Here is a 20749-nt window from a genome sequence, read left to right on the forward strand (position 1 = left end):
TCTCTGTAACCCCCCTACACCCCCTCCGTATCCCTGTAACCCCCCTACACCCTCTCCATATCTCTGTAACCCCCTACACCCCCTCCCTATCCCTGTAACCCCCTACACCCCCTCCCTATCCCTGTAACCCCCCTACACCCCCCCCATCCCTGTAACCCCCTACACCCCCTCCCTATCTCTGTAACCCCCCTACACCCCCTCCCTATCCCTGTAACCCCCTACACCCCCCTCCCTATCCCTGTAACCCCCCTACACCCCCTCCCTATCCCTGTAACCCCCTACACCCCCTCCCTATCTCTGTAACCCCCCTACACCCCCTCCCTATCCCTGTAACCCCCTACACCCCCCTCCCTATCCCTGTAACCCCCCTACACCCCCTCCCTATCCCTGTAACCCCCTACACCCCCTCCCTATCCCTGTAACCCCCCTACACCCCCTCCCTATCTCTGTAACCCCCCTACACCCCCTCCCTATCCCTGTAACCCCCCTACACCCCCTCCCTATCCCTGTAACCACCTTGCAGCCCCTATACCCCGCCCCTTCTCCCTGACAACCCCCTCCCTGAACTGAGTGACCTACCCGGCCAATTTTCGCCAGGCGCCTGAGGGAGTGATGGAAATGCGCAGAGTCTGAGTCACTCAGTGACCGGAAAGTGAGGTCCTGATTGAGGTGAGTGAGGAAGACAGGATCGACATGAAAAACAGAGAGAGAGAGCGAGTGGGAACGCTCCTTTCGCCCTGGGAATACATCCCCTACTCCTTGGGGACACTCCCTCCGCCGTGGGGACGCTCCCTCCACCGTGAGGACCCTCCCTCCGCCGTGGGGCCAGTTCCTCCACCGTGGGGACACACCTCCACCATGAGAGGACACTTTCCCCATGGGGGACCCTCCCTCCGCCGTGGGGCCAGTTCCTCCGCGGTGGGGACGCAGCTCCACCGTGGGGATACACCACCATCACAGGAATGTTCCCCCCTTCGTGGGGACGCTCCCTCCGCTGGGAGTGCGCTCCCTGCATCGTGTGTCCCTGATCCCACTTCACCCCCGCTCCCCCCCCACCACCACCCCAGGGGTCACTCCATCCCCCTCCCAGCCAGTGACTCCAGGGCACTGGGCCTTGACCCCAGACCTTTGATCCCTGCTCCCCATCACTCACCTTTCCCTCCATCACCTCCACCAATCGGTGAACAGCGAGGTCCTGAGCACAAGCCGTCTCCCTCAGGGCGAGGGTCAGTGTCTTCTGGAGGGAGTGAAAGAAGGGTGGGTAGGGGGGGGGTACAGAGACAGTCCCATTTACGTAAGGGGGTTACAGAGACAGTGCCTGGTAGGTAGGGGGCAAAGAGACAATGCCCAGTGGGTAAGGGGGTTACAGAGACAGTGCCTGGTAGGTAGGGGGCAAAGAGACAATGCCCAGTGGGTAAGGGGGTTACAGAGACAGTGCCCGGTGGATCAGGAGATACAGAGCGCCTAGTGGGTAAGGGGGTTACAGAAACACTGCCCAGTGGGTAAGGGGGTTACAGAGACACTGTCAGGTGGATCAGGGGGTACAGAGTGCCCAGTGGGTAAGGGGGATACAGAGACAGTGTCCAGTGGGTAAGGGGGTTACAGAGACATTGCCCAGTAGGTAAGGGGGTTACAGAGACACTGTCCAGTGGGTAAGGGGGTTACAGAGACACTGCAAAGTGGGTAAGGGGGTTGCAGAGACATTGCCTAGTGGGTAAGGGGGTTACAGAGACACTGCCCAGTGGGTAAGGGGGTTACAAAGACAGTTCCCAGTGGGTAAGGGGGTTACAGAGACATTGCCCAGTGGGTAAGCGGGTTACCGAGACAGTGCCCAGTGGATCAGGGGATACAGAGTCCCCAGTGAGTAAGGGGGTTACAGAGACAGTACCCAATGGGTAAGGGGGTTACAGTGATACTGTCCGGTGGGTAAGGGGGTTACAGAGACGCTGCCCAGTGGGTAAGGGGGTTACAGAGACATTGCCCAGTGGGTAAGGGGGTTACAAAGACAGTGCCCAGTGGGTAAGGGGGTTACAGAGACATTGCCCAGTGGGTAAGCGGGTTACAGAGACAGTGCCCAGTGGATCAGGGGATACAGAGTCCCCAGTGGGTAAGGGGGTTACAGAGACAGTACCCAATGGGTAAGGGGGTTACAGAGATACTGTCCGGTGGGTAAGGGGGTTACAGAGACGCTGCCCAGTGGGTAAGGGGGTTACAGAGACGCTGCCCAGTGGGTAAGGGGGTTACAGAGACACTGCCCAGTGGGTAAGCGGGTTACAGAGACAGTGCCCAGTGGATCAGGGGATACAGAGTCCCCAGTGGGTAAGGGGGTTACAGAGACAGTACCCAATGGGTAAGGGGGTTACAGAAATACTGTCCGGTGGGTAAGGGGGTTACAGAGACAATGCCCAGTGGGTAAGGGGGTTACAGAGAGAGTGCCCAGTGGGTAAGGGGGTAACAGAGGCGCTGCCCAGTGGGTAAGGGTGTTACAGAGACAGTGCCCAGTGGATCAGGGGATACAGAGTCCCCAGTGGGTAAGGGGGTTACAGAGACAGTACCCAATGGGTAAGGGGGTTACAGAAATACTGTCCGGTGGGTAAGGGGGTTACAGAGACAATGCCCAGTGGGTAAGGGGGTTACAGAGAGAGTGCCCAGTGGGTAAGGGGGTAACAGAGGCGCTGCCCAGTGGGTAAGGGTGTTACAGAGACAATACCCAGCGGGTAAGGGGGTTACAGAGACAATGCCCAGTGTGTAAGAGGTTACAGAGACATTTCCCAGTGGGTAAGGGGGTTACAGACACACTGCCCAATGGATAAGGGGGTTACAGAGACATTGTCCAGTGGGTAAGGGGGTTACAGAGACATTGCCTAGCGGGTAAGGGGGTTACAGAGACAGCGCCCAGTGGGTAAGGGGGTTACAGAAAGACTGCCCAGTGGGTAAGGCGGTTACAGAGACAACGCCCAGTGGTTAAGGGAGTTACAGAGACATTGCCCAGTGGGTAAGGGGGTTACTGAGACATTGCCCAGTGGGTAAGGGGGTTACAGAGACATTGCCTTGTGTATCAGAGGATACCGAGTGCCCAGTGGGTGAGGGGTTTACAGAGGCAGTGTCCAGTGGGTAAGGGGATTACAGAGACAGTGCCCAGTGGGTAGGTGGGTTACACTGACAGTGCCAAGTGGGTAAGGGGGTTACAGAGACATTGCCCAGTGGGTAAGGGGGTTACAGAAATACTGCCCAATGGGTGAGGGGGTTACAGAGACATTGCCCAGTGGGTAAGGGGGTTACAGAGACATTGCCCAGTGGGTAAGGGGGTTAAAGAGACAGTGCCCAGTGGGTAAGGGGGTTACAGAGACAGTGCCCAGTGGGTAAGGCGGTTACAGAGACATTGCCCAGTGGGTAAGGGGGTTAAAGAGATAGTGCCCAGTGGGTAAGGGGGTTACAGCGACATTGACCAGTGGGGAAGGGGGTTACAGACACAGTGCCAGTGGGTAAGTGGGTTACAGAGACATTGCCCAGTGGATCACGTGATACACAGTCCCCAGTGAGTAAGGGGGTTACAGAGACAGTGCCCAGTGGATCGGGGATACAGAGTCCCCAATGGGTAAGGGGATTACAGAGACACTGTCCAGTGGGTAAGGGGGTTACAGAGACATTGCCCAGTGGGTAAGGTGTTTACAGAGACAGTGCCCAGTAGATCAGGGCATACAGAGTCCCCAATGGGTAAGGGGGTTACAGAGACACTGTCCAGTGGGTAAGGGGGTTACAGAGACAATGCCCAGTGGGTAAGGGGGTTAAAGAGACAGTGCCCAGTGGGTAAGGGGGTTACAGAGACATTGCCCAGTGGATCAGGGGATACAGAGTCCCCAGTGGGTAAGGGGGTTACAGAGACAGTGCCCAATGGATAAGGGGGTTACAGAGACACTGTCCGGTGGGTAAGGGGGTTACAGAGACAATGCCCAGTGGGTAAGGGGGTTACAAAGACATTGCCCAGTGGGTAAGGGGGTTACAGAGACGCTGCCCACTGGGTAAGGCTGTTACAGAGACAATGCCCAGTGGGTAAGGGGGTTACAGAGACAATGCCCAGTGTGTAAGAGGTTACAGAGACAGTGCCCAGTGGGTAAGGGGGTTACAGACACACTGCCCTTTGGGTAAGGAGGTTACAGAGACAACGCCCAGTGGTTAAGGGAGTTACAGAGACATTGCCCAGTGGGTAAGGGGGTTACTGAGACATTGCCCAGATGGCAAGGGGGTTACAGAGACATTGCCTGGTGTATCAGAGGATACCGAGTGCTCAGTGGGTGAGGGGTTTACAGAGACAGCGCCCAGTGGGTAAGGGGGTTACAGAGACAGTGCCCAGTGGGTAGGTGGGTTACAGAGACATTGCCCAGTGGCTAAGGGGGTTACAGAGACATTGCCTGGTGGTTCAGAGGATACAGAGTGCCCAGTGGGTAAGAGGGTTACAGAGACAGTTCCCAGTGGGTAAGGGGGTTACAGAGACATTGCGCAGTGGATCAGGGGATACAGAGTGCCCAGTGGGTGCGGGGGTTACAGAGACAGTGCCCAGTGGGTAAGGTGGTTACAGAGACATTGCCTAGTGGGTGAGGGGTTTACTGAGACAGCGCCCAGTGGGTAGGTGGGTTACAGAGATAATGCTCAGTGGGTTAGGGGATTACAGCGACACTGTCCGGTGGGTAAGGGGGTTACAGCGACATTGACCAGTGGGGAAGGGGGTTACAGAGAGCCCGGTGGGTAAGGGGGTTACAGAGACATTGTCGAGTTGATCATGGGGAATAGATTGCCCGGTGGGTAAGGGGGTTACAGAGATACTGTCCAGTGAGTAATGGGGTTACAGAGACATTGCGCAGTGGATCAGGGGATACAGAGTGCCCAGTGAGTAAGGGGGTTACAGAGACATTGCCCAGTGGGTAAGGGGCTTACAGAGACAGTGCCAGGTTGATCGGGGGTACAGTGTGCCCAGAGAGTAAGGGCAGGTTACAGAATGCCCAGGGTTACAGAAACAGAACCCAGTGGATCAGGGGATACAGAGTCAATGCCTAGTGGGTAAGGGTGTTACAGAGACAGTGCCCAGTGGGTAAGGGGGTTACAGAGACATTGTCCACTGGGTAAGGGGATAACAGAGACATTGCCCAGTGGGTAAGGGGGTTACAGAGACAGCACCCAGTGGGTAAGGGGGTTATAGAGACAGCGCCCAGTGGGTAAGAGGTTACAGAGACACTGCCCAGTGGGTAAGGGGGTAACAGAGACATTGCCCAGTGGGTAAGGGGGTTACAGAGACAGCGCCCAGTGGGTAAGAGGTTACAGAGAGAGCGCCCAGTGGGTAAGGGGGTTACAGAGACACTGCCCAGTGGGTAAGGGGGTTACAGAGACACTGCCCAGTGGGTACGGTGGTCACAAAGACACTGTCCGGTGGGTAAGGGGCTTACAGAGTCAGTGCCAGGTTGATCGGGGGTACAGTGTGCCCAGAGAGTAAGGGCGGGTTACAGAGATAGTGCGAAGTGGGTAAGGGGGTAACAGAGACAGTGCCTGATGGGTAAGGGGGTTACAGAGACAGTGCCCGGTGGGTAAGGGGGTAACAAAGACAGCGCCCAGTGGGTAAGGGGGTAACAGAGACAATGCCTAGTGGGTAAGGGGGTAACAGAGACAGTGCCCGATGGATAAGGGGGTTACAGAGACAGTGCCTGGTGAGTAAGGGGGTGAGAGAGACAGTGCCCAGTGGGTAAGGGAGTTAGAGAGACAGTGCCCAGTGAATAAGGGGGTTAAAACAGACACTGCACGGTGTGTTAGGGGGTGACAGAGTGCCTGGTGGGTAAGGGGGTTAAAGAGTCAGTGCCCCAATGAGTAATGGGGGACAGATATGGTGCGCAGTGGTTAGGTACTCACACACAGCTCAGCACTCATCAGGGCGGTGACCTTTAATTGCATCATTGGCTGGGGGCAGCTCCCGGTGGAAAGATCAACGCAGTTCAGCATCCTCTGCAGGTGCTGGTCATACCAGGACTCCATCTCACTGTCCCTCAGAGGGAGATGGAGGGAGAGAGACAGAAACAGACAGGGATAGTGAAGGGGAATCCACTCCAGCACTCTGTGTTACTGACTGTATCCCTACTGATGTTAATCCAGCTCCCTCACACTGTCACTCAGTAACCCCTCTCCCCCCCAACGCCCTGTGTTACTGACTGTATCCCTACTGCGTTAATGCAGCTCCCTCACACTGTCACTCAGTAACCCCTCTCCCTCCCAGCGCACTGTGTTACTGACGATATCCCGACTGTTGTTAATCTAGCTCCCTCACACTGTCACTCAGTAACCCCTCCCCCCCCAGTGCCCTGTGTTACTGACTGTATCCCTACTGATGTTAATCCAGCTCCCTCACACTGTCAGTCAGTAACCCCTCTCCCCCCCAGGGCCCTGTGTTACTGACTGTATCCCTACTGATGTTAATCCAGCTCCCTCACACTGTCACTCAGTAACCCCTCTCCCCACCAGTGCCCTGTGTTACTGACTGTATCCCTACTGATGTTAATCCAGCTCCCTCACACTGTCACTCAGTAACCCCTCTCCCCCCCAGCACCCTGTGTTAGTGACTGTATCCCTACTGATGTTAATCCAGCTCCCTCACACTGTCACTCAGTAACCCCTCTCCCCGCCAGGGCCCTGTGTTACTGACTGTATCCCTACTGATGTTAATCCAGCTCCCTCACACTGTCACTCAGGAACCCCTCTCCCCCCCAGTGACTTGTGTTACTGACTGTATCCCTACTGATGTTAATCCAGCTCCCTCACACTGTCACTCAGTAACCCCTCCCCCCAGCACCCTGTGTTACTGACTGTATCCCTACTGATGTTAATCCAGCTCCCTCACACTGTCACTCAGTAACCCCTCCCCCCAGCACCCTGTGTTACTGACTGTATCCCTACTGATGTTAATCCAGCTTCCTCACACTGTCACTCAGTAACCGCTCTCCCCCCATCGCCCTGTGTTACTGACTGTATCCCTACTGATGTTAATCCAGGTTCCTCACACTGTCACTCAGTAACCCCTCTCCCCCCCAACGCCCTGTGTTACTGACTGTATCCCTACTGCGTTAATGCAGCTCCCTCACACTGTCACTCAGTAACCCCTCTCCCTCCCAGCGCACTGTGTTACTGACGATATCCCGACTGTTGTTAATCTAGCTCCCTCACACTGTCACTCAGTAACCCCTCCCCCCCCAGTGCCCTGTGTTACTGACTGTATCCCTACTGATGTTAATCCAGCTCCCTCACACTGTCAGTCAGTAACCCCTCTCCCCCCCAGGGCCCTGTGTTACTGACTGTATCCCTACTGATGTTAATCCAGCTCCCTCACACTGTCACTCAGTAACCCCTCTCCCCACCAGTGCCCTGTGTTACTGACTGTATCCCTACTGATGTTAATCCAGCTCCCTCACACTGTCACTCAGTAACCCCTCTCCCCCCCAGCACCCTGTGTTAGTGACTGTATCCCTACTGATGTTAATCCAGCTCCCTCACACTGTCACTCAGTAACCCCTCTCCCCGCCAGGGCCCTGTGTTACTGACTGTATCCCTACTGATGTTAATCCAGCTCCCTCACACTGTCACTCAGGAACCCCTCTCCCCCCCAGTGACTTGTGTTACTGACTGTATCCCTACTGATGTTAATCCAGCTCCCTCACACTGTCACTCAGTAACCCCTCCCCCCAGCACCCTGTGTTACTGACTGTATCCCTACTGATGTTAATCCAGCTTCCTCACACTGTCACTCAGTAACCGCTCTCCCCCCATCGCCCTGTGTTACTGACTGTATCCCTACTGATGTTAATCCAGCTCCCTCACACTGTCACTCAGTAACCCCTCTCCCTCCCAGTGCCCTGTGTTACTGACTGTATCCCTACTGATGTTAATCCAGCTCCCTCACACTGTCACTCAGGAACCCCTCTCCCCCCCAGTGACTTGTGTTACTGACTGTATCCCTACTGATGTTAATCCAGCTCCCTCACACTGTCACTCAGTAACCCCTCCCCCCAGCACCCTGTGTTACTGACTGTATCCCTACTGATGTTAATCCAGCTTCCTCACACTGTCACTCAGTAACCGCTCTCCCCCCATCGCCCTGTGTTACTGACTGTATCCCTACTGATGTTAATCCAGGTTCCTCACACTGTCACTCAGTAACCCCTCTCCCCCCCAGGGCCCTGTGTTACTGACTGTATCCCTACTAATGTTAATCCAGCTCCCTCACACTGTCACTCAGTAACCCCTCTCCCCCCATCGCCCTGTGTTACTGACTGTATCCCTACTGATGTTAATCCAGCTCCCTCACACTGTCACTCAGTAACCCCTCTCCCCCCCAGCGCCCTGTGTTACTGACTGTATCCCTACTGATGTTAATCCAGCTCCATCACACTGTCACTCAGTAACCCCTCTCCCTCCCAGTGCCCTGTGTTACTGAGTGTATCCCTACTGATGTTAATCCAGCTCCCTCACACTGTCCCTCAGTAACCCCTCTTCCCCCCAGCGCCCTGTGTAACTGACTGTATCCCTACTGATGTTAATCCAGCTCCCTCACACTGTCACTCAGTAACCCCTCTCCCCCCCAGCGCCCTGTGTTACACACTGTATCCCTACTGATGTTAATCCAGCTCCCTCACACTGTCACTAAGTAACCCCTCTCCCCCCCCAGCGCCCTGTGTTACTGACGGTATCCCTACTGATGTTACTCCAGCTCCCTCACACTGTCACTCAGTAACCCCTCTCCCCCCCAGTGCCTTGTGTTACTGACTGTATCCCTACTGATGTTAATCCAGCTCCCTCACACTGTCACTCAGTAACCCCTCCCCCCAGCACCCTGTGTTACTGACTGTATCCCTACTGATGTTAATCCAGCTCCCTCACACTGTCACTCAGTAACCCCACCCCCCAGCACCCTGTGTTACTGACTGTATCCCTACTGATGTTAATCCAGCTCCCTCACACTGTCCCTCAGTAACCCCTCTCCCCCCCAGCGCCCTGTGTTACTGACTGTATCCCTACTGATGTTGATCCAGCTCCCTCACACTGTCACTCAGAAACCCCTCTCCCTCCCAGGGCCCTGTGTTACTGACTGTATCCCTACTGATGTTAATCCAGCTCCCTCACACTGTCACTCAGTAACCCCTCTCCCCCCCAGCGCCCTGTGTTACTGACTGTATCCCTACTGATGTTAATCCAGCTCCCTCACACTGTCACTCACTAACCCCTCTCCCCCCCAGCGCCCTGTGTTACTGAGTGTATCCCTACTGATGTTAATCCAGCTCCCCCACACTGTCACTCACTAACCCCTCTCCCCCCCCAGCGCCCTGTGTTACTGACTGTATCCCTACTGATGTTAATCCAGCTCCCTCACACTGTCACTCACTAACCCCTCTCCCCCCCAGTGCCCTGTGTTACTGAGTGTATCCCTACTGATGTTAATCCAGCTCCCTCACACTGTCACTCACTAACCCCTCTCCCCCCCCAGTGCCCTGTGTTACTGAGTGTATCCCTACTGATGTTAATCCAGCTCCCTCACACTGTCACTCAGTAACCCCTCTCTCTCCCAGCGCCCTGTGTTACTGACTGTATCCCTACTGATGTTAATCCAGCTGCCTCACACTGTCACTCAGTAACCCCTCTCCCCCCCAGCGCCCTGTGTTACTGACTGTATCCCTACTGATGTTTATCCAGCTCCCTCACACTGTCACTCAGTAACCCCTCTCTCTCCCAGCGCCCTGTGTTACTGACTGTATCCCTACTGATGTTAATCCAGCTCCCTCACACTGTCACTCAGTAACCCCTCTCCCCCCCAGCGCCCTGTGTTACTGACTGTATCCCTACTGATGTTAATTCAGCTCCCTCACACTGTCACTCAGTAATCCCTCTCCCCCCCAGTGCCCTGTGTTACTGACTGTATCCCTACTGATGTTAATCCCGCTCCCTCACACTGTCACTCAGTAACCCCTCCCCCCCCCCGAGCGCCCTGTGTTACTGACTGTATCCCTCCTGATGTTAATCCAGCTCCCTCACACTGTCACTCAGTAACCCCTCTCCCTCCCAGTGCCCTGTGTTACTGACTGTATCCCTACTGATGTTAATCCAGCTCCCTCACACTGTCACTCAGTAACCCCTCTCCCCCCCACAGCGCCCTGTGTTACTGACTGTATCCCTACTGATGTTAATCCAGCTCCCTCACACTGTCACTCAGTAACCCCTCTCCCCCCCACAGCGCCCTGTGTTACTGACTGTATCCCGACTCATGTTAATCCAGCTCCCTCACACTGTCACTCAGTAACCCCTCTCCCTCCCAGTGCCCTGTGTTACTGAGTGTATCCCTACTGATGTTAATCCAGCTCCCTAACACTGTCACTCACTAACCCCTCTCCCCCCCAGCGCCCTGTGTTACTGAGTGTATCCCTACTGATGTTAATCCAGCTCCCTCACACTGTCACTCACTAACCCCTCTCCCCGCCCAGCGCCCTGTGTTACTGACTGTATCCCTACTGATGTAAATCCAGCTCCCTCACACTGTCACTCACTAACCCCTCTCCCCCCCAGTGCCCTGTGTTACTGAGTGTATCCCTACTGATGTTAATCCAGCTCCCTCACACTGTCACCCAGTAACCCCTCTCCCCCCCCAGCGCCCTGTGTTACTGACTGTATCCCTACTGATGTTAATCCAGCTCCCTCACACTGTCACTCACTAACCCCTCTCCCCCCCAGTGCCCTGTGTTACTGACTGTATCCCTAGTGATGTTAATCCAGCTCACTCACACTGTCACTCAGTAACCCCTCTCCCCCCCAGCGCCCTGTGTTACTGACGGTATCCCTACTGATGTTACTCCAGCTCCCTCACACTGTCACTCAGTAACCCCTCTCCCCCCCAGTGCCTTGTGTTACTGACTGTATCCCTACTGATGTTAATCCAGCTCCCTCACACTGTCACTCAGTAACCCCTCCCCCCAGCACCCTGTGTTACTGACTGTATCCCTACTGATGTTAATCCAGCTCCCTCACACTGTCACTCAGTAACCCCACCCCCCAGCACCCTGTGTTACTGACTGTATCCCTACTGATGTTAATCCAGCTCCCTCACACTGTCCCTCAGTAACCCCTCTCCCCCCCAGCGCCCTGTGTTACTGACTGTATCCCTACTGATGTTGATCCAGCTCCCTCACACTGTCACTCAGAAACCCCTCTCCCTCCCAGGGCCCTGTGTGACTGACTGTATCCCTACTGATGTTAATCCAGCTCCCTCACACTGTCACTCAGTAACCCCTCTCCCCCCCAGCGCCCTGTGTTACTGACTGTATCCCTACTGATGTTAATCCAGCTCCCTCACACTGTCACTCACTAACCCCTCTCCCCCACAGCGCCCTGTGTTACTGAGTGTATCCCTACTGATGTTAATCCAGCTCCCTCACACTGTCACTCAGTAACCCCTCTCCCCCCCAGCGCCCTGTGTTACTGACTGTATCCATACTGATGTTAATCCAGCTCCCCCACACTGTCACTCACTAACCCCTCTCCCCCCCCAGCGCCCTGTGTTACTGACTGTATCCCTACTGATGTTAATCCAGCTCCCTCACACTGTCACTCACTAACCCCTCTCCCCCCCAGTGCCCTGTGTTACTGAGTGTATCCCTACTGATGTAAATCCAGCTCCCTCACACTGTCACTCAGTAACCCCTCTCCCCCCCAGTGCCCTGTGTTACTGACTGTATCCCTACTGATGTTAATCCAGCTCCCTCACACTGTCACTCAGTAACCCCTCTCCCCCCCCAGCGCCCTGTGTTCCTGACTGTATCCCTACTGATGTTAATCCAGCTCCCTCACACTGTCACTCAGTAACCCCTCTCCCCCCCAGTGCCCTGTGTTACTGACTGTATCCCGACTAATGTTAATCCAGCTCCCTCACACTGTCACTCAGTAACCCCTCTCCCCCCCAGTGCCCTGTGTTACTGACTGTATCCCTACTGATGTTAATCCAGCTCCCTCACACTGTCACTCAGTAACCCCTCTCCCCCCCAGCGCCCTGAGGTACTGACTGTATCCCTACTGATGTTAATCCAGCTCCCTCACACTGTCACTCAGTAACCCCTCTCCCCCCCAGCGCCCTGTGTTACTGACTGTATCCCTACTGATGTTAATCCAGCTCCCTCACACTGTCACTCAGTAACCCCTCTCCCCCCCAGTGCCCTGTGTTACTGACTGTATCCCTACTGATGTTAATCCAGCTCCCTCACACTGTCACTCAGTAACCCCTCTCCCCCCCAGCGCCCTCTGTTATTGACTGTATCCCTACTGATGTTAATCCAGCTCCCTCACACTGTCACTCAGTAACCCCTCTCCCTCCCAGCGCCCTGTGTTACTGACTGTATCCCTACTGATGTTAATCCAGCTCCCTCACACTGTCACTCAGAAACCCCTCTCCCTCCCAGCGCCCTGTGTTACTGACTGTATCCCTACTGATGTTAATCCAGCTCCCTCACACTGTCACTCAGTAACCCCTCTCCCTCCCCAGTGCCCTGTGTTACTGACTGTATCCCTACTGATGTTAATCCAGCTCCCTCACACTGTCACTCAGTAACCCCTCTCCCCCCCAGCGCCCTGTGTTACTGACTGTATCCCTACTGATGTTAATCCAGCTCCCTCACACTGTCACTCAGTAACCCCTCTCCCCCCCAGCGCCCTGTGTTACTGACTGTATCCCTACTGATGTTAATCCAGCTCCCTCACACTGTCACTCAGTAACCCCTCTCCCCCCAGCGTCCTGTGTTACTGACTGTATCCCTACTGATGTTAATCCAGCTCCCTCACACTGTCACTCAGTAACCCCTCTCCCTCCCAGCGCACTGTGTTACTGACTGTATCCCTACTGATGTTAATCCAGCTCCCTCACACTGTCACTCAGTAACCCCTCTCCCCCCAGGGCCCTGTGTCACTGACTGTATCCCTACTGATGTTAATCCAGCTCCCTCACACTGTCACTCAGTAACCCCTCTCCCTCCCAGCGCCCTGTGTTACTGACTGTATCCCTACTGATGTTAATCCAGCTCCCTCACACTGTCACTCAGTAACCCCTCTCCCCCCCAGCGCACTGTGTTACTGACTGTATCCCTACTGATGTTAATCCAGCTCCCTCACACTGTCACTCAGTAACCCCTCTCCCCCCCAGTGCCCTGTGTTACTGACTGTATCCCTACTGATGTTAATCCAGCTCCCTCACACTGTCACTCAGTAACCCCTCTCCCCACCAGCGCCCTGTGTTACTGACTGTATCCCTACTGATGTTAATCCAGCTCCCTCACACTGTCACTCACTAACCCCTCTCCCCCCCAGTGCCCTGTGTTACTGAGTGTATCCCTACTGATGTAAATCCAGCTCCCTCACACTGTCACTCAGTAACCCCTCTCCCCCCCAGTGCCCTGTGTTACTGACTGTATCCCTACTGATGTTAATCCAGCTCCCTCACACTGTCACTCAGTAACCCCTCTCCCCCCCCAGCGCCCTGTGTTCCTGACTGTATCACTACTGATGTTAATCCAGCTCCCTCACACTGTCACTCAGTAACCCCTCTCCCCCCCAGTGCCCTGTGTTACTGACTGTATCCCTACTGATGTTAATCCAGCTCCCTCACACTGTCACTCAGTAACCCCTCTCCCCCCCAGTGCCCTGTGTTACTGACTGTATCCCTACTGATGTTAATCCAGCTCCCTCACACTGTCACTCAGTAACCCCTCTCCCCCCCAGCGCCCTGAGTTACTGACTGTATCCCTACTGATGTTAATCCAGCTCCCTCACACTGTCACTCAGTAACCCCTCTCCCCCCCAGCGCCCTGTGTTACTGACTGTATCCCTACTGATGTTAATCCAGCTCCCTCACACTGTCACTCTGTAACCCCTCTCCCCCCCTGCGCCCTGTGTTACTGACTGTATCCCTACTGATGTTAATCCAGCTCCCTCACACTGTCACTCAGTAACCCCTCTCCCCCCAGCGCCCTGTGTTACTGACTGTATCCCTACTGATGTTAATCCAGCTCCCTCACACTGTCACTCAGTAACACCTCTCCCTCCCAGCGCCCTGTGTTACTGACTGTATCCCTACTGATGTTAATCCAGCTCCCTCACACTGTCACTCAGTAACCCCTCTCCCCACCAGCGCCCTGTGTTACTGACTGTATCCCTACTGATGTTAATCCAGCTCCCTCACACTGTCACTCAGTAACCCCTCTCCCCCCCAGTGCCCTGTGTTACTGACTGTATCCCTACTGATGTTAATCCAGCTCCGTCACACTGTCACTCAGTAACCCCTCTCCCCCCCAGCGCCCTCTGTTATTGACTGTATCCCTACTGATGTTAATCCAGCTCCCTCACACTGTCACTCAGTAACCCCTCTCCCTCCCAGCGCCCTGTGTTACTGACTGTATCCCTACTGATGTTAATCCAGCTCCCTCACACTGTCACTCAGAAACCCCTCTCCCTCCCAGCGCCCTGTGTTACTGACTGTATCCCTACTGATGTTAATCCAGCTCCCTCACACTGTCACTCAGTAACCCCTCTCCCTCCCCAGTGCCCTGTGTTACTGACTGTATCCCTACTGATGTTAATCCAGCTCCCTCACACTGTCACTCAGTAACCCCTCTCCCCCCCAGCGCCCTGTGTTACTGACTGTATCCCTACTGATGTTAATCCAGCTCCCTCACACTGTCACTCAGTAACCCCTCTCCCCCCCAGCGCCCTGTGTTACTGACTGTATCCCTACTGATGTTAATCCAGCTCCCTCACACTGTCACTCAGTAACCCCTCTCCCCCCAGCGTCCTGTGTTACTGACTGTATCCCTACTGATGTTAATCCAGCTCCCTCACACTGTCACTCAGTAACCCCTCTCCCTCCCAGCGCACTGTGTTACTGACTGTATCTCTACTGATGTTAATCCAGCTCCCTCACACTGTCACTCAGTAACCCCTCTCCCCCCAGGGCCCTGTGTTACTGACTGTATCCCTACTGATGTTAATCCAGCTCCCTCACACTGTCACTCAGTAACCCCTCTCCCTCCCAGCGCCCTGTGTTACTGACTGTATCCCTACTGATGTTAATCCAGCTCCCTCACACTGTCACTCAGTAACCCCTCTCCCCCCCAGCGCACTGTGTTACTGACTGTATCCCTACTGATGTTAATCCAGCTCCCTCACACTGTCACTCAGTAACCCCTCTCCCCCACAGTGCCCTGTGTTACTGACTGTATCCCTACTGATGTTAATCCAGCTCCCTCACACTGTCACTCAGTAACCCCTCTCCCCACCAGCGCCCTGTGTTACTGACTGTATCCCTACTGATGTTAATCCAGCTCCCTCACACTGTCACTCAGTAACCCCTCTCCCTCCCAGCGCCCTGTGTTACTGACTGTATCCCTACTGATGTTAATCCAGCTCCCTCACACTGTCACTCAGTAACCCCTCTCCCCACCAGCGCCCTGTGTTACTGACTGTATCCCTACTGATGTTAATCCAGCTCCCTCACACTGTCACTCAGTAACCCCTCTCCCTCCCAGCGCCCTGTGTTACTGACTGTATCCCTACTGATGTTAATCCAGCTCCCTCACACTGTCACTCAGTAACCCCTCTCCCCACCAGCGCCCTGTGTTACTGACTGTATCCCTACTGATGTTAATCCAGCTCCCACACACTGTCACTCAGTAACCCCTCTCCCCACCAGCGCCCTGTGTTACTGACTGTATCCCTACTGATGTTAATCCAGCTCCCTCACACTGTCACTCAGTAACCCCTCTCCCCTCCCAGCGCCCCGTGTTACTGACTGTATCCCTACTGATGTTAATCCAGCTGCCTCACACTGTCACTCAGTAACCCCTCTCCCCCCCAGCGCCCTGTGTTACTGACTGTATCCCTACTGACGTTAATCCAGCTCCCTCACACTGTCACTCAGTAACCCCTCTCCCTCCCAGCGCCCTGTGTTACTGACGATATCCCGACTGATGTTAATCTAGCTCCCTCACACTGTCACTCAGTAACCCCTCTCCCCCCCAGTGCCCTGTGTTACTGTCTGTATCCCTACAGATGTTAATCCAGCTCCCTCACACTGTCACTCAGTAACCCCTCTCCCTCCCAGTGCCCTGTGTTACTGACTGTATCCCTACTGATGTTAATCCAGCTCCCTCACACTGTCACTCACTAACCCCTCTCCCCCCCACAGCGCCCTGTGTTACTGACTGTATCCCTACTGATGTTAATCCAGCTCCCTCACACTGTCACTCAGTAACCCCTCTCCCCCCCACAGCGCCCTGTGTTACTGACTGTATCCCGACTCATGTTAATCCAGCTCCCTCACACTGTCACTCAGTAACCCCTCTCCCTCCCAGTGCCCTGTGTTACTGAGTGTATCCCTACTGATGTTAATCCAGCTCCCTCACACTGTCACTCAGTAACCCCTCTCCCCCCCAGCGCCCTGTGTTACTGACTGTATCCCTACTGATGTTAATCCAGCTCCCTCACACTGTCACTCACTAACCCCTCTCCCCCCCAGCGCCCTGTGTTACTGAGTGTATCCCTACTGATGTTAATCCAGCTCCCTCACACTGTCACTCACTAACCCCTCTCCCCGCCCAGCGCCCTGTGTTACTGACTGTATCCCTACTGATGTAAATCCAGCTCCCTCACACTGTCACTCACTAACCCCTCTCCCCCCCAGTGCCCTGTGTTACTGAGTGTATCCCTACTGATGTTAATCCAGCTCCCTCACACTGTCACCCAGTAACCCCTCTCCCCCCCCAGCACCCTGTGTTACTGACTGTATCCCTACTGATGTTAATCCAGCTCCCTCACACTGTCACTCACTAACCCCTCTCCCCCCCAGTGCCCTGTGTTACTGAGTGTATCCCTACTGATGTTAATCCAGCTCCCTCACACTGTCACTCAGTAACCCCTCTCCCCTCCAGCGCCCTGTGTTACTGACTGTATCCCTACTGATGTTAATCCAGCTCCCTCACACTGTCACTCAGTAACCCCTCTCCCCCCCAGCACCCTGTGTTACTGACTGTATCCCTACTGATGTTAATCCAGCTCCCTCACACTGTCACTCACTAACCCCTCTCCCCCCCAGTGCCCTGTGTTACTGAGTGTATCCCTACTGATGTTAATCCAGCTCCCTCACACTGTCACTCAGTAACCCCTCTCCCCCCCAGTGCCCTGTGTTACTGACTGTATCCCTACTGATGTTAATCCAGCTCCCTCACACTGTCACTCAGTAACCCCTCTCCCCCCCAGCGCCCTGAGTTACTGACTGTATCCCTACTGATGTTAATCCAGCTCCCTCACACTGTCACTCAGTAACCCCTCTCCCCCCCAGCGCCCTGTGTTACTGACTGTATCCCTACTGATGTTAATCCTGCTCCCTCACACTGTCACTCAGTAACCACTCTCCCTCCCAGCGCCCTGTGTTACTGACTGTATCCCTACTGATGTTAATCCAGCTCCCTCATACTGTCCCTCAGTAACCCCTCTCCCCCCCAGTGCCCTGTGTTACTGACTGTATCCCTACTGATGTTAATCCAGCTCCCTCACACTGTCCCTCAGTAACCCCTCTCCCCCCCAGGGCCCTGTGTTACTGACTGTATCCCTACTGATGTTAATCCAGCTCCCTCACACTGTCACTCAGTAACCCCTCTCCCCCCCAGCACCCTGTGTTACTGACTGTATCCCTACTGATGTTAATCCAGCTCCCTCACACTGTCACTCAGTAACCCCTCTCCCTCCCAGCACCCTGTGTTACTGACTGTATCCCTACTGATGTTAATCCAGCTCCCTCACACTGTCACTCAGTAACCCCTCTCCCCCCAGCGCCCTGTGTTACTGACTGTATCCCTACTGATGTTAATCCAGCTCCCTCACACTGTCACTCAGTAACCCCTCTCCCCCCCAGGGCCCTGTGTTACTGACTGTATCCCTACTGATGTTAATCCAGCTCCCTCACACTGTCACTCAGTAACCCCTCTCCCCCCCAGCGCCCTGTGTTACTGACTGTATCCCTACTGATGTTAATCCAGCTCCCTCACGCTGTCACTCAGTAACCCCTCTCCCCCCCCAGTGCCCTGTGTTACTGACTGTATCCCTACTGATGTTAATCCAGCTCCCTCACACTGTCACTCAGTAACCCCTCTCCCCCCAGCGCCCTGTGTTACTGACTGTATCCCTACTGATGTTAATCCAGCTCCCTCACACTGTCACTCAGTAACCCCTCTCCCCCCCAGCGCCCTGTGTTACTGACTGTATCCCTACTGATGTTAATCCAGCTCCCTCACACTGTCACTCAGTAACCCCTCTCCCCCCCAGTGCCCTGTGTTACTGACTGTATCCCTACTGATGTTAATCCAGCTCCCTCACACTGTCACTCAGTAACCCCTCTCCCCCCAGCGTCCTGTGTTACTGACTGTATCCCTACTGATGTTAATCCAGCTCCCTCACACTGTCACTCAGTAACCCCTCTCCCTCCCAGCGCACTGTGTTACTGACTGTATCCCTACTGATGTTAATCCACCTCCCTCACACTGTCACTCAGTAACCCCTCTCCCCCCAGGGCCCTGTGTCACTGACTGTATCCCTACTGATGTTAATCCAGCTCCCTCACACTGTCACTCAGTAACCCCTCTCCCTCCCAGCGCCCTGTGTTACTGACTGTATCCCTACTGATGTTAATCCAGCTCCCTCACACTGTCACTCAGTAACCCCTCTCCCCCCCAGCGCACTGTGTTACTGACTGTATCCCTACTGATGTTAATCCAGCTCCCTCACACTGTCACTCAGTAACCCCTCTCCCCCCCAGTGCCCTGTGTTACTGACTGTATCCCTACTGATGTTAATCCAGCTCCCTCACACTGTCACTCAGTAACCCCTCTCCCCACCAGCGCCCTGTGTTACTGACTGTATCCCTACTGATGTTAATCCAGCTCCCTCACACTGTCACTCACTAACCCCTCTCCCCCCCAGTGCCCTGTGTTACTGAGTGTATCCCTACTGATGTTAATCCAGCTCCCTCACACTGTCACTCAGTAACCCCTCTCCCCCCCCAGCGCCCTGTGTTTCTGACTGTATCCCTACTGATGTTAATCCAGCTCCCTCACACTGTCACTCAGTAACCCCTCTCCCCCCCAGTGCCCTGTGTTACTGACTGTATCCCTACTGATGTTAATCCAGCTCCCTCACACTGTCACTCAGTAACCCCTCTCCCCCCCAGTGCCCTGTGTTACTGACTGTATCCCTACTGATGTTAATCCAGCTCCCTCACACTGTCACTCAGTAACCCCTCTCCCCCCCAGCGCCCTGAGTTACTGACTGTATCCCTACTGATGTTAATCCAGCTCCCTCACACTGTCACTCAGTAACCCCTCTCCCCCCCAGCGCCCTGTGTTACTGACTGTATCCCTACTGATGTTAATCCTGCTCCCTCACACTGTCACTCAGTAACCACTCTCCCTCCCAGCGCCCTGTGTTACTGACTGTATCCCTACTGATGTTAATCCAGCTCCCTCATACTGTCCCTCAGTAACCCCTCTCCCCCCCAGTGCCCTGTGTTACTGACTGTATCCCTACTGATGTTAATCCAGCTCCCTCACACTGTCCCTCAGTAACCCCTCTCCCCCCCAGGGCCCTGTGTTACTGACTGTATCCCTACTGATGTTAATCCAGCTCCCTCACACTGTCACTCAGTAACCCCTCTCCCCCCCAGCACCCTGTGTTACTGACTGTATCCCTACTGATGTTAATCCAGCTCCCTCACACTGTCACTCAGTAACCCCTCTCCCTCCCAGCACCCTGTGTTACTGACTGTATCCCTACTGATGTTAATCCAGCTCCCTCACACTGTCACTCAGTAACCCCTCTCCCCCCAGCGCCCTGTGTTACTGACTGTATCCCTACTGATGTTAATCCAGCTCCCTCACACTGTCACTCAGTAACCCCTCTCCCCCCCAGGGCCCTGTGTTACTGACTGTATCCCTACTGATGTTAATCCAGCTCCCTCACACTGTCACTCAGTAACCCCTCTCCCCCCCAGGGCCCTGTGTTACTGACTGTATCCCTACTGATGTTAATCCAGCTCCCTCACACTGTCACTCAGTAACCCCTCTCCCCCCCAGCGCCCTGTGTTACTGACTGTATCCCTACTGATGTTAATCCAGCTCCCTCACACTGTCACTCAGTAACCCCTCTCCCCCCCAGGGCCCTGTGTTACTGACTGTATCCCTACTGATGTTAATCCAGCTCCCTCACACTGTCACTCAGTAACCCCTCTCCCCCCCAGCGCCCTGTGTTACTGACTGTATCCCTACTGATGTTAATCCAGCTCCCTCACACTGTCACTCAGTAACCCCTCTCCCCCCCAGCGCCCTGTGTTACTGACTGTATCCCTACTGATGTTAATCCAGCTCCCTCACACTGTCACTCTGTAACCCCTCTCCCCCCCTGCGCCCTGTGTTACTGACTGTATCCCTACTGATGTTAATCCAGCTCCCTCACACTGTCACTCAGTAACCCCTCTCCCCCCAGCGCCCTGTGTTACTGACTGTATCCCTACTGATGTTAATCCAGCTCCCTCACACTGTCACTCAGTAACACCTCTCCCTCCCAGCGCCCTGTGTTACTGACTGTATCCCTACTGATGTTAATCCAGCTCCCTCACACTGTCACTCAGTAACCCCTCTCC

General features: G+C 54.8%; 1 protein-coding gene across 1 annotated transcript in view; it reads right to left on the reverse strand.

The window, feature by feature from the left end:
• Window positions 1-579: 579 nt before the first annotated feature.
• LOC148134001 (hydroxyproline dehydrogenase-like) overlaps window positions 580-20749 on the reverse strand; it is a gene marked incomplete at its 3' end in the record, with an annotated part of 34884 nt that continues 14714 nt past the window's right edge. The window contains exons 3-5 of the mRNA XM_087985704.1: window positions 5899-6031; window positions 1154-1237; window positions 580-660 (exon numbers count right to left, since the gene is read on the reverse strand). Of these exons, the coding sequence (XP_087841830.1) occupies window positions 580-660; window positions 1154-1237; window positions 5899-6031 (298 nt within the window). The remainder of the gene's footprint in view (window positions 661-1153; window positions 1238-5898; window positions 6032-20749) is intronic.

The sequence above is a fragment of the Chiloscyllium plagiosum genome, unplaced genomic scaffold (assembly GCF_037043375.1).
Source record: "Chiloscyllium plagiosum isolate Xiang-an unplaced genomic scaffold, Cpla_swu_hap1 HiC_scaffold_132, whole genome shotgun sequence".
In the NCBI taxonomy this organism is placed as follows: domain Eukaryota; kingdom Metazoa; phylum Chordata; class Chondrichthyes; order Orectolobiformes; family Hemiscylliidae; genus Chiloscyllium; species Chiloscyllium plagiosum.